The sequence below is a fragment of the Trachypithecus francoisi genome, unplaced genomic scaffold (genome assembly GCF_009764315.1).
Source record: "Trachypithecus francoisi isolate TF-2019V2 unplaced genomic scaffold, Tfra_2.0 Lachesis_group10, whole genome shotgun sequence".
Taxonomy (NCBI): Eukaryota; Metazoa; Chordata; class Mammalia; order Primates; family Cercopithecidae; genus Trachypithecus; species Trachypithecus francoisi.
The window spans coordinates 13111657-13125675 of NW_022681455.1; the positions used below are offsets into that span (position 1 = coordinate 13111657).

At 42.6% G+C, this 14019-nt stretch overlaps 1 protein-coding gene across 15 annotated transcripts in view; it reads left to right on the forward strand.

Moving 5' to 3' along the window:
• Positions 1-14019, forward strand: part of PHACTR1 (phosphatase and actin regulator 1) — a 596190-nt gene that overhangs the window by 332597 nt on the left and 249574 nt on the right. For all 15 annotated transcript variants that reach the window (XM_033216236.1, XM_033216242.1, XM_033216240.1 and 12 more), the window contains one exon: positions 12721-12885. In XM_033216236.1, the coding sequence (XP_033072127.1) occupies positions 12721-12885 (165 nt within the window). The remainder of the gene's footprint in view (positions 1-12720; positions 12886-14019) is intronic.

Below are 14019 nucleotides of genomic sequence, written 5' to 3' on the forward strand. Positions count from 1 at the left end.
CACTGCACAAATGACAAATGGCACTGAAAACTCATCTGGGAGGTAACGGGAGCTACATAAGGAAACAGAGTAATGTCATGACGGAGAGAAAGTGAGAAATCTGAGCTTAAAAGGAAGTAGACTCAAGAAATGATTCTCAAATGGAATGTAAAGTTTCATCAGGTTCTCTATCATTCTACACTTAATAGGTAATAGAGTGGCTGTTTTCAGGAGATTTTGGAACGAGTTCAAGAGAGAAAAAAGTGTCCAGGAGTGTATTAACCTTGACAGTATTAATGGAGGGAAAGATATTGCGAAGGTCGAATCAAAAAGCCTGCACCGCCTGGTCTTGAGCATCCTCAAACCATCCACAGGAAAAGATGTGTGAATGACAAGTCTCTAGACTCAGTCCTGGACCACGGTAACTTTGTGTGAGTTGCCACATTCTAGGCAAATCCCTTGACTCCTCTGCGTCTCGGTTCCTTTAACGATAGAATGGTACAAAAAAATACTCAACATTTGATAAATTGTGTTTCATGGAACACAAGTCTGTGAGACCTTAATGATGTCCCACAAAAAAACCACCAGCCAACCATATTTGTGATTAAGTTAAGTTTGGAAAATAAAAGGTTCAACAGAGTTTAAAAGGTTTACTGCAGACCTTCTGAGAGCCATTAAAAGGCTAAATTGTAATTCAATTCTTGGAGAAAATAGTACCATAGTCATACATAGAGAAACAAATGAAATGTTATGCCCCACCTACATAATAATGGGGGTGTTGTGAAGATCTAATGAGATAATAGATCTAAAAGCATTTAGAATAAAGCACTACATGAACATTAGGCATTTTAAAATAATTCCCAGTGATTTCAGGTTTTAGGGACTGGCAGACACCACTGAAGTATGACTGAATTTTCTATACTAAGGATCTTTCTTCTTAGCCAGCCGCCTGAAGGCAATGGATATAGTTGGGAAGAAGGGAGTAGGATCCTAGGGTTCAGTAGGAGTGCTGCAGGTCTCAAAGAGTGATTCTCAGAACACTGCTGTCAACATTACCTGGGCTGCCTATTTATGCATTCATATTCCTGGTTCTGTAGGTGTGAGATGGGATTACAATTCTTAACAGGTACTTCAGTTGATTCTTATATGCACTAAATTTTGAGATCCACTAGTCTGAAGAGACAGCACAGTTGAGAGCCTCCAAAACTTTTTAAATTCATGTAAGTCCGTAAGGGATATTCTAGCTGTGAAGTGGTAATGAACTTCACCCCAGTGGAACCCTTATTAGCCAGGTGGTCTGACTGATACCAGAGGAGACTTTTCACTTTCAGATAACTTTAGTGGAGCCCATGTTCTGTGCCCCAAAAGAGTGATTGTAGTATATGCCTATTAATCTTTATAAGTCTGTATTATCCCCATTTTACAGAGAGGAAGCTGATGGGACTTCCCTAAGGTTACACAGTGAATTTGTTAGAAGCCTTTTAGTTGCAAGTAAAAGAGAACCCCACTCAACCTAGTGTAAGTAAAAAAGAGAATTTATTGCTTTGTATAAGGTAAACATTCAGGGTTATAATGGTTTCAGGCAGGGCTGGATCCAGAAGACCAAGTGATGTAATGAGATTTCAGTTTCATTGAGTCATCTCTGTTCTCTTTGTCTCTGTTGTGGCTCCATTCTCAGGCAGCCTCTGCCTTTAAAGTGACTGAAAGGGCTGGCAAGGCCGGGCGCGGTGGCTCAAGCCTGTAATCCCAGCACTTTGGGAGGCCGAGACGGGCGGATCACGAGATCAGGAGATCGAGACCATCCTGGCTAATACGGTGAAACCCTGTCTCTACTTAAAAATACAAAAAAACTAGCCGGGCGATGAGGCGGGCGCCTGTAGTCCCAGCTACTCGGGAGGCTGAGGCAGGAGAATGGCATAAACCCGGGAGACGGAGCTTGCAGTGAGCTGAGATCCGGCCACTGCACTCCAGCCTGGGTGGCAGAGCAAGACTCCGTCTCAAAAAAAAAAAAAAAAAAAAAAAAAGGCTGGCATGGTGGCTCGCGCCTGTAATCCCAGCACTTTGAGAGGCCAAGGTGGGAGGATCACTTGAGGTCAGGGGTTCGAGACCAGCCTGGCCAACATGGCAAAACCCTGTCTCTACTAAAAATACAAAAATTATCTGGGTGTGGTGGCGCACACCTGTAATCCAAGCTACTTGGGAGGTGGAGACACAAGAACCGCTTGAACTTGGGAAGTGGAGGCTGCAGTGAGCTGAGATTGAGCCACTGCACTTCAGCCTGTGAAAGATTCAGCCTTCAATCTTCACAAAGTGAGATTATGTCTCAAAAAAAAAAGAAAAAAAAAAAAGGATTGCGGGGGCTGAAAGATTACCCGTAGCTCTATAGGACAAGGGTTAACAAGCTATGGCCATGCAGGCCAGATGCTTGTTTTTATAAATAAAGTTTTATTGGAACACAGACATGCCCATTTGGGCATATTAGTCTACCACTGCTTTTACAGTGCATCAGCAGAGTAGAGTACTTCAACAGAGAGTATATCGTCCGTAAAGCCTAACGTACTTACTATTTGGCTTAACAGAAAGAGTTTGCTCACCCCTGCAAGGGAAACCAGGCTTTGTTGAGATGGGATTTGAGTCTGTGAAAGGCACTATTTATTTAACTGCAAGAAGAATATAGACCCTAGGGTCTATGAATTTAAGATGAAAAAAGGGTCTACGTTATTTAAAGATTGTTGCTTTGGTTTAACACAAGACTTGGGAGTTTATCTACAATTTAAGTAAGTTCTGTTCCCAACACAAATGTATTCTATAGATTAAATGAACAACAGAATGTTTTATACGTTTTTGTAGTCATTATATGTGTTAGTGGTTGAAAGCTACATTCCTGGGAGATAAAACAAGAATTTTGTACTGAATATCTAAGGAAGAATTTTGATAATAACATCTATTAGCTCAGTAAGTCTAACAATATAGAACTTGTATAATTTTAAATATTTTACATGTTATAATTTTAAATTTAAATATTTTACATTTTATAATTTTAAATTTAAATATTTTACATTTTATAATTTTAAATGTGAATAGAAACTTTCCTCCCTACCTGTCTGGTCCATTCACAATATGCTCTCTTCATTGCCCTGTGTTCATGGAATAGAAATATCTTCATCCTTCCAACACAGTTCTTAGGAAATATGAAGTATTTGACATAATAGGGCTGTTTCTTCTCAAAGCTTATGAATCATCATTGTGACTTGGAGATTCTTTTAACATTAACCAAGGCTAAATGAAGATGTTTTAGTTTGTGACCCCTACATTGACTAGGCTTAGAGCCTATGTAATCTGCAGTCCCAGCTGAAAGAGCATGTTTATCAGTGGTTCCAACAAAATCCAGCATTGAGTCTCATTGTCTAGCCAAGCTCAATGGCTCATCCCTGAATGAATTACTGTGGGTGGAGGTTGGAGATGCAATGCTCTGATTGGCCAGCACTGGGTCACATGCCCGCTTTTGGCGTCAGGATGGAAATGAACTTCCTGAATCACCCAGAGTGCAAGGAGAGGAGGAGTGACTCTCCAGAGGAGAATTAGGAAGCCCTAGCCACCTGGTGGGGGCCAGAAAGAACTCCTCTCCACCAGTAGCTATTAGGTGGTAGATTCCGGATCTGGACCCTCATCCTCCTGGTTTCATAATATTTTCCCCCTATACACGATGGTTAGCATTTTCTAAGTGAAGCAGATCTGAGCCTGTTCCAGGCCTGACTGGCACCCGCTGAGTTCATGATTGTAGCTTGTGGCACAGGTCCTTAGTAAATAATGTCCTACCGGTTCTTCTTGTCCTAGTGATCTAGAGCGGGTATTCTCCAGGGCACCTACAGACAGGTGTACATCTATATTATGACATTTTAGGGTAAGACAGCACCTCTTTTCTCTTGCTAGAGTAGGATCAATTTATACTTGACATCTCTTTTGCAGCCTTTTCGAAAAAGCAGCTCATTTCCTCCCTCATCCCTGAAGCCCTCTTACTACTTTAGTGAGTAATACAAAGATTCAAAAAGCCAGACTCTCACACATTGAGGAGATATTCTTGCAAATAGGCATGTCTTAGTTAAAAGCGTGTGTTTCTCTTCTTTCGAGAATCACTTTTTCCTATTCATTAGTCCCTTCTCAATTTCTCCAGCTCTAAAATGGGGATAATATATAGCCCTAGCTCACAAGTTTAATTTGAGGATTATATAAGGTAACACATTTTAAGTGCTTAGATCAGTGGAATAGACTTAGCGACTGAAACATGTTAGCTGTTATGAATGCTGTTATCCTCCTCATCCTCATCATCATCAATTATGATCTTTACCATCGTAATAGTCATCAGCACCGATACCTAAGGAGGTACTATACCGTTTAGAATCCCCCCTCCTGTTAGAAGGAAACGCAGAGTCCCATAAACCACATTGGTCATGTGGCCTCTTTCTGATACAGTAGCCCACGATTCCAAAACCAGTAGAGCTACCTTCTTGCTTTCTTTAAAATTGGCACATCTTAGGGCACCCGGATTTATGGATGTTCTTGTATTCTTCTTAGCTGTCAATTCATGCTTCAGGAGCAAATTAATAGAAACATGACTTGGGCCATCTTTGGACCTATGGACCCTTGAGTTTCCCTTCCTTCCCATCTCCCCGCATTGTGTCAGCACAGTGTTTTCCCAGGGGACCACTAAAGGGCAGCTCTGCCTGTTCACAGGGCAGGAGGCAGCAGCACACCTATGATGAAAGCATCCCTAGGGACTTGCCCCTGGCAGTGACTAGAGCTGCCTTTACCAGGCAGAACTCTGTAGAAGCCAGAGACAAAGGAGGAGGTTGGCCAAGCGCCTGAGCAAATCTGTTGAGAAGTCTGGGTCCAGGTATATGCAGCTTCCCTCCCTTCTCCCACCACCTCCCAGCCCACAGGACTCTATCGTATAGGCATGCACACATTATTGGTTCATCCCCCATGAGGACTACCATTCTTGTAAGCAATAAGATTGAACTCTCTCAATGTAAACGCTGACCTCTCCCTCCAGAGACGTAGTGGGGAAGACTGCCAAATGTCATGATGTGGCGTAATAGTTGTGTCTGGGGTGTGGGTGGTGTTTTGTGTGGAATGTAAATGGAATTTCCTCTGATGGTTCCCAGGTAGAAAACATAGCCACCTGTGTGTCCAAGTGGCTGAGGAGCACCAGAGCTCCCTCCTCCTCCCCATCCCCACCAGGACTTGCATTACTCAAGTCATCCAGTCTTTGGATTCAAACAGATAAACCCTTAGTTAAATGTTGCTGTCTCATTACCACATGCTCAGCCAGTATCAGTGTCCACAGCTTGGTGCTAATACATAAATTGGATCCCTCTTTGACTGGATGCTAAGGGATGGGGAGGAGGAGGGCGGTGCACAGAGTTGCAAAAAAGCCTCAAAGGAGGAGGTGAGGGCAGTGAAGGTCAGTGATCCTCATACTCACCAATGTTAACATGAGCACTCAGGCATCGTTTCTGTGTTTAATAGCTCTTGGACAACACGGCCTTGTTGATTTATCTCCTAGCTCCTTCGTGGCATATATTTTTCCTTTAACCAGGCAACCTCTATGTGCTAAAAGAGTCTCTGTTGTCCCCATCGTTTTCCCTCTTTAATACCCAATCCTTGTCCCATCCACTCCCCACTTTAAGTCCCCATCCCATTCCTAAAGAAACCAGATAGGCATTCTGGATTTTTAGAATAAACATGTTTTACTCTTTTTTAAATAAAAATCAAAAAACAAAAAAATCTTCTGGTTAATCAATTCTAGGATGTCAGAAACACTTCCAAGAGATCCAGCCTCTGTAAGAGTATGGTATGACTTATTCTAGAGTGAAAAAAGAAAAATAGTGTCCTCATATGATAATTCATATTCACCCTTCATTTATTTATGATAAGGTAGCTCTGAAAGTGATAGTACATTTATAAAAGGGACCTTTCTGTATGTCTGGGCACCTGTGTGGCATCATTTTGCAGGACAGGAAAAGGCAGTGCAGGCCAGCCATGGTGGCTCACACCTGTAGTCCCAGCACTTTGGGAGGCCAAGGCAGGCGGATCACATGAGGCCAGGAGTTCAAGACCAGCCTGGACAACATGGTGAAACCTTGTCTCTGCTAAAAATACAAAAATTAGCCGAGTGTGGTGGTGCATTCCTATAGTCCTGGCTACTCGGGAGGCTGAGGCATGAGAATGGCTTGAACCCAGAAGGTGGAGGTTGCAGTGAACTGAGATCGTGTCACTGCACTCCAGCCTCCAGCCTGGGTGACAGAGCAAAACCCTGTCTCAAAAAAAAAAAAAAAAGGCAGTGCTGCTTCAGCGTAGTGAGCTGATAGCCTAGCTCGCCTCCACTCTGATTTTGGTTCCCATTCCTAGGGTGGTGAAATAAGGGGGATATATAACCCCTTCTAATTACAAGCAAAAGTGAAGGTTATCAGATCCTGCAACAGAAACGTTCTGTTATTGAGTTCACTTAGGACTAAAAAACAAGAATCCAATTTATGAGAATCTTAGGTCCTCCAAAAACCCTAGGAGCACTTAGCACATGGAGAGATCTCCACTGGGGTCCCAAATGGGCTGCCCTTCTGCCTCTGGTGCTGACTCTGACTACACATCAGATGGCACAGGCACCGTGCTTCTTCATTCCAGGTTGCTCCCTGGGACACTGTATGACTAGCACTTTCTAGGCCAGCAGGAAGCCAAGGTGGTGCCATCCTTGCGCATGCCTTTTGAAAGCCAAACCACCATGAGAAATATGGTGTACCTGAGGAGTGCCCCTGGCCCAGCTCCTCCCACTTCAACAGAGACCATATGGTCCATAAAGCCTAAAGTACTTACTATTTGGCCCTAGGAGCCCACCAAGAGTCATCCCAGGCTGCCACAAGGGCTGGGGTTCAGAACACCATCAGGCCTAGGTGCTTTGGTTCTTGTTCATTAAAATCATGCACACATCAAATATTTTCTTTCTAGCCTTTCTAAGGAGAAAGAAAAATAATCTCCTAATCATTTCCACCCTATGGATAAAACAAAATCCAGTTTTGTCATAAGTGGGAGCCCAAACTGTGTGGTCCTTTAAAGAGCGTTCTCTTGGGTGGTAGAGCAGGAAAGACCCCAGGAGTTTGCTTGCCCATGGCTCGTTCCTCACTTCACCCTTCTGAAGGAGCTCAGCTGCCCAGCTTCCAACGTTTTGATTCAACATGCTCAGTCCTGGCAGCTGACATTCAAGCTGATTCATGTGTAGCTCAGCATTTTCTCCAGACAGCATGAGGTAGCCACCTTTGAGCAGGCCAAAGCGAAGCTGTCTTTACATGCTCCATTTCCAAGGACGGCTGTTTGTGATTCCAAAACATGGCAGGCTGTGCGTTACTTTCCCACTTGCCATCATCCCTTTCTTTCTCTGGTTTCTGCAGTGGGAGAACACTTTATTCTGAACCCTGGTTTTTTGTGGGTTTTTTTCCCTTCATTTTCTTTTCTCTCTCTCTCTCTCTCTTTATTTTTTATTTTTATTTTTGTGTTTGTGTGATGGAGTTTCGCTTTTGTCACCTAGGCTGGAGTGCAGTGGTGCAATCTCCGCTCACTGCAATCTCCACCTCTTGGATTCAAGTGATTCTCCTGCCTCAGCCTCAGTAGCTGGGATTACAGGCACCTGCCACCACACCCAGCTTATTTTTTGTATGTTTAGTGGAGACAGGGTTTCACCATGTCGGCCAGGCTGGTTTTGAACTCCTGATCTCAGGTGATCCACCTGCCTCGACCTCCCAAAGTGCTGTAATTATAGGCGTGAGCTGCCGCACCAAGCCTTCCCTTCCTTTTCAAACTGTATTCACAAATTGGCTCATTCTTGAGCCATCCTCACACTTAAGCCTTCCAGTATCATTATCTGATGGCAAAGCTAGCCCCCATCATCAAATGAATTGAAGAAAAATGTAATGGGGTGATTAAAATATAAATCAACTAAACCTAATGTGATTCAGTCTACTCAATAATCTACTGAATTTAAGAGCTAAACATCATGAATTTCATAATAATACTTATTAAGGATTCATTTAACTACTGAGTTATAATTATACCTTTATAATACCCTCTGTTCCTTGCCACTCTTGGTTTTTCAAAGACAGTTCTAATTTCATATCATTATTTTAATGGGGCTATTTCAGAATAATTTGTATCCATTTCTTTTTTTTTTTTTTTTTTTTTGAGACGGAGTCTCGGTCTGTCGCCCAGGCTGGGGTGCAGTGGCCGGATCTCAGCTCACTGCAAGCTCCACCTCCCGGGTTTACGCCATTCTCCTGCCTCAGCCTCCCGAGTAGCTGGGACTACAGGCGCCCACCACCTCGCCTGGCTAGTTTTTTTGCATTTTTTAGTAAAGATGGGGTTTCACCGTGTTAGCCAGGATGGTCTCGATCTCCTGACCTCGTGATCCGCCCGTCTCGGCCTCCCAAAGTGCTGAGATTACAGGCTTGAGCCACCACTCCCGGCCTGTATCCATTTCTTAAAGATGTGATTGTGGAACAGCCTTTTGGTTCTCATGGCACTTTTTTTTAAAGACAAATAACGATACTTATTTTCATACCTCTGAAGATGTGAGGGAATGAATTGAATCAAATGCAGTTATCCAGTTATCTATTTAATAAGTCATTATTGAGTGCCAACCATGAGAAGCAAACTCAGTATCAACCCTGAATAATTCCTCTCTTGATTTTTTTAGAGGATTCTGTGTATAATCTCTCTTTAACCTTTAGCAGATGTTTTGTGTTGGCTGAACTCAGAGAATTCTCAAACTGAATATTTTTACAACTTCACCTTTTGTGTCTTACGCTCTTTTGAGAATCAAAGAATGATAGGAAATCTTCCAACCAAATGCAGATACCCATCCCCTTGAAGACCACTGGGATCCAGAGATCCTGGGATGAGCTGCTTCTACAGGGAGGATTTCATTTTGACTACAACCCGTGTTTAGAGAAGTGCTAGAAGATCATTCTGAGCAGCTTACTCAGGTTGAGAGTAATAAGTCAGGCTGTTTTAATACAAAAAATAGGTTATTTCATGGAGGAAAAAAGCTTGAATAAGTGACTATTGGCCTTGTCTGAAGGCCAATATAGGACATTAGAACTTCCTACTGTATGCTGTGGGGAGCCACTTGTAGTTCCTACAAGGAACAGACTTCTAGTGAAAGTATCCAATACAGGTTTGAAGGCAGGAGAGTAAGTCTGGCAACGTAGGTTTGGAGACTTGTAAAATCTGGACAAAAGCAACAAAAAGACTATTCACCAAGGTAAGAAATGGGGGGGGCAAGTGATGAGTATGAAAGAGAAGGTGTCCTTGGGAGAATCAGACCTCTGGACTGTGGCTTCCCTCCTGGACTCAATACCTCTTTGCTTTGGTTTCCCGCAATTATCACTACTCATGTGGCTCTGCTGACATTGTTGAAGAAGCACCAACTCAAGCAGCTGATGCCATTTAAAAAGCAGAATGCTCAAATTCAGTGTTACTTCTGAGGCCATTTACTTGCCTGATTTGATTTCTTTTTTATTCCTTGTCGTAGCTGTGTTGTTGTTATTGTTACCACTCTCCTCAGCCATTCCACAACTGTACTTAAAACCTTATGAATCTTTTATCTTCCCCCTTTAGCCTCCAATAATCCATTATTTTACCACTGCTGCTAGATTATTCTCCCTGAGGCCCACATCTGATCTATGCCATTTGTGATCAGACACCTCAGTTCAAACTTTCAATCACTCAACATAAAATCTCCTGATCACTAATACTTTTGTGCACTTTTGATCCCACTTCTTCTCCTTCCTAAGAACCATGTTTCATACATTTCTCAGCCTTTTTTCTACATCTTCGGTCTGTCACTTTCCCCTGGCTCTGGCAGCTCAGCCTACTGACCCCCAAATCAAGTCTTTCCTTCCTACCTTGGCAAATTTCCTCTCAATAGTTCTTCATTACCTCAAGAAATAAAGTTCTAATCCCTAAAGAGCCTTTGCAAAAATACTGAATTATCTAGCTGCAAAGTTCTTGTCCCCATTGAGCTGCCATCCTATTCTGCTCCTTCCTTTATCATCAAATTCTTTAAAACATGTAAAATCATCACATTGACCTAGTCATGAAAACTAAAAATGTTAGCCATTCTCACTTCCTGGCACTTGCTCATGTTTATCCAGAGAGTTACCAAATCTGCTGATTCTCCCACCTGGCTGAATCGCATCTTTTCTTCCTATCCTTCTGTCATGCTCCTGCTTGAATCCTAGTCACTGTGATTGCAGTGTCCTCCTGATGGTTCTCACTGTCAAGGATTTCCCCATATTCTGAGTCAGGTTACCTTTGCTGCTGCAATGATATTCCTAAGAAACAAATCTAGTTGCATCCTGATCAGGCCGACCCCCCCATTCTCGAGTACCTGGCATGGAAACGGGGAGTTGGCCCTTCTCGATCAGGCCGATTCCCCCATTCCACGCCAGGTACTCTTGATCTACTTTACCGGGTTCTACTCATCATTTTTTTCCCCAAAGCAAGTGTCTTCTGGCATACTCTATAATTTATTTGGTTTCAGTGTTTGCTGTCTGCTCTTCACCCTACCTCCGCATGTGAACCCTATGAATTGGGTATTTTTATCTGTTTTGTTTACCTCATAGCCTAAGCATCTGGTACAGAGTGAGCCTGCAATACATTTTGGTTGAATGTAATAATACCAGTTTCCCATTCTCAAATTTCCTTGTCCCTCTGCTCAGAGGATGAACCCCAAATGCCAATTCATTTCAAGAGCTTGCATGATCTGGTTGCAGACCCTCGAACCCCACTCTCTCTCCATTAGTGCTTCATTTCACCCAGTGTCACTGAGGCTCACAGTTGACTGAGTTCCTTCAAGTCCCCAGACGTTCCATGCTTTCAGCCCTCTCTGTTCCTGTTGGGTCTGTTTCTCCTCCCAGGGATCCACTTCTCCCTCTTCCCTTTGCAGGGAGAACAGTTCCTCCTCTTTCAAAACTTAAGCCCAAAGTGACCTCCCTCGAGGTCTTCTCCAATGCTGTGAAGCAGAATTTGTTGCTCTCTCCTCTTCACCTCCATTGAGTTTTACATTGTAGCTCTGTTGTGGTATGTTCTTACACATTGATCCCTCTGTCTCCTCCTTGGGACTCTGTGCTCAAGACTGGTTTTCCTGTGTGTCTTCCCCAGAAATGGTCATAGTGTCTGGCAGAGATTTAAGTGGTCACTTAATTAAATGATTGAAAAAAGGAGCTCCCAGTGCGTTGAACCAGGTAGTAAAAGGTTTAAGTGCCCTCTTCATTGCAATATGTCCAAATCATGGCTGCCCTCACCCTTAAACCTGTGCCCTCCCCTGTCTTCCTTATCTCTGTGAATGAAGGGTACTACTCTGCTGACCTGAATCTGGGAATTGCCAATGATCTGCCTCCAGTCCTTCAGGTCACTCAACCAGTCACTAAGTTCTTTTGACTTTGCTTCCGACGTGTCTCTCAATTCCATCTGCTTTCTTTAAGTCCTGCTGTGGGGAGCTCTTACTAGCTTATCACATCTGTCACCAATACAACTGCCACAGCACACACTCAATATTCCATATGTATTGAATGAATGAATCTCCTGAGTTAAAACTATGTTCGGACCACAACAAGCAGACTATCATTTTTATGTTGTCATTGACAGGTTGAACTTGCAAGGAATGCATCGGTTGCAGAAGTCTGGATGATTTTTTTGAGAGACTATGGTCAAGGCCAAACAAAGTGGTTTGGGATTTGCCATGGCTTCAGATACTGTTTTGCTTTCTGGGAAGTTGAATCCACACCCTCAATTTTGCCAAAGAGCTTGTTTTCTCTGATTATTCCTTTCTTAAAAATTTAAGTTGGGGTATTGGACTCTGTAAATATGGAAAAGAGTTAGTTTTATTTCATGTGGTAAAAAGAGGTTGGGATGATTGTGACCTTTAAGGAAGGGTCCACTAGGCATTATGAAATTGAAAGTCTTAAGATGCTCAAGTGTTCCATTATTGGGATTAGCGTAGATTTTCCTTAAAGATACCCCCAGCTCTCAATTTCTAAGAATTTTTTTTTTAAGCAAGTCTCCAGGAAAAGAAAATCTAGTGGAATTAAGACAATTGTAAAATCTAATGGAAGTGTGAGTGATTCTAAAATAGATCAGTAATCCTAAAGAACAGTCACTTGTTTAACAGATTTCAGTGCTGCTAAAAGTCTAGGTAAAGCCAGGTAGTAGGAAGTAGAGAGCAGTGGGTGTTGGAGACATTGGCTTTGGAATAGACAGTTGATAAATGTTTTCTGTCTTCTTTTTTCTCAGCAGACAGTGCTGTAGTGATTGCATTTGCCAAGTCTTATTTGAGAAATTGCTGGACCAGTAGTTACACTGACTCTCATTTGAATCTTCTGGTGGCCTCTCCCTGTTGTGGGCGGGAGTCCCTGACTTGTCCAGAGAGCTCTCTTCCTCTTTCTCTTCCTCCTCCAGCCTAAGTAGAAGTTGAGCAAATTTGGCTGGGGTGTTCTGAATCTCTAGGGTTTGGCCAACTGTCCTCAGCCTTCAGAACACACTGGTATGACTTCCATTCCAAAAGGCAAAAAGAAACTCTGGTCACGTGGTTTCTGTTATCTGTAACCATGGAAAACGTTGGCCATCTGTGAGGCTCCCATTTTAACACTCTTTTTCTCTCTTTATTTTCATCTCTTTCTTGGAAATAACAAGCTGAGGAAGTGGAGAGGCTGGCGGCAATGCGTTCTGACTCCCTCGTCCCAGGCACCCACACCCCACCCATCCGCAGGAGAAGTAAGTTTGCCAACCTGGGAAGGATTTTCAAGCCTTGGAAATGGAGGAAGAAGAAAAGCGAAAAGTTCAAACACACGTCAGCAGGTAAGATGATTTGTTTTTTCATTTCTCATTGGGTATTTGTTGCCTTCAACTCTATTATCTTAATTAATAGAATTGAATTGCAATAGGCTGTTTGCACCAAAGGGAAAAAAATATCAAGCCTTGAAATTGTCCTTGTCTTTAAAAATTCTTCAATATGACCAAGAATGACTTTTATATCTTATGTGTTTTCTCATATCTCATGTTTTTTTTGTTTGTTTTTAAATTAAAGAACCACTCTTTTTATTTGATCTATGAATAATCTGAATTTAGAACTCCACCTTTTCTATAATTGAATGCTTTTATTCTGGCATTGATGATCCATTTATTATATTCAATGTTATTTTCACTATTCCAGTAAAAGTGAACACATAGCAGAAAACAAGTTATATAGTTACTGGCAGGTAAGAATAGGTTATTTCATGGAAGAAAAACCTTGAATAAGTGATTCTTGGGCATAGCAGGAAAACAAAGAATACAAATGAATCATTGTAGTGGCAAAGATAACTGTACAGTTTGTGGCTCAATGGACAGCAAAGAAATGTGGGGCAAGTCAGCACAGCTGAGGGGTTAAGAGCACAGATCCTGGAGCCAGACTTCCTGGGGTTGAATCCCAAATCTGATACTTGCTGGTTGTATGATCTTGCTCAGTTTATTAATGCTGTGCTTTGGCCTCCTTATCTATAAAAATAGAAGTAAGAAAAATACCTTATATGAGTTAATGTTTGTGGAGAGTTTGTGTGGCATCTTAGATGGATATTTTTTCAAGAGGTAAGGGTGTGCAGAGGGAATGTGCTACAGGGAGAGACACAGAGTTTTGACTTCGCCCCATTGGGTCTGCAGTCAGATAGTGGAAGAGGTATATAGATTCTCTTTGGTTTTGGTCGGTTTGGGCTGCCATAACAAAATACCATAGACTGGGTGGCTTAAACAACAGAAATGTGTTTCTCACAGTTCTGGAGGCTGGAAGACCAAGATCAAGTTGCTGCAAGATAGGTTTCCTTCTGAGGCCTCTTCTCTTGGCTTGTGAATGGCAGCCATCTTGCTGTACACTCACATCACCTCTTCATTTTTGTGTGCACAGAGAGAGCATGTGCGTGAGTGTGAGCAGGCTGGCGAGAGTCTCTCCTTATAAAG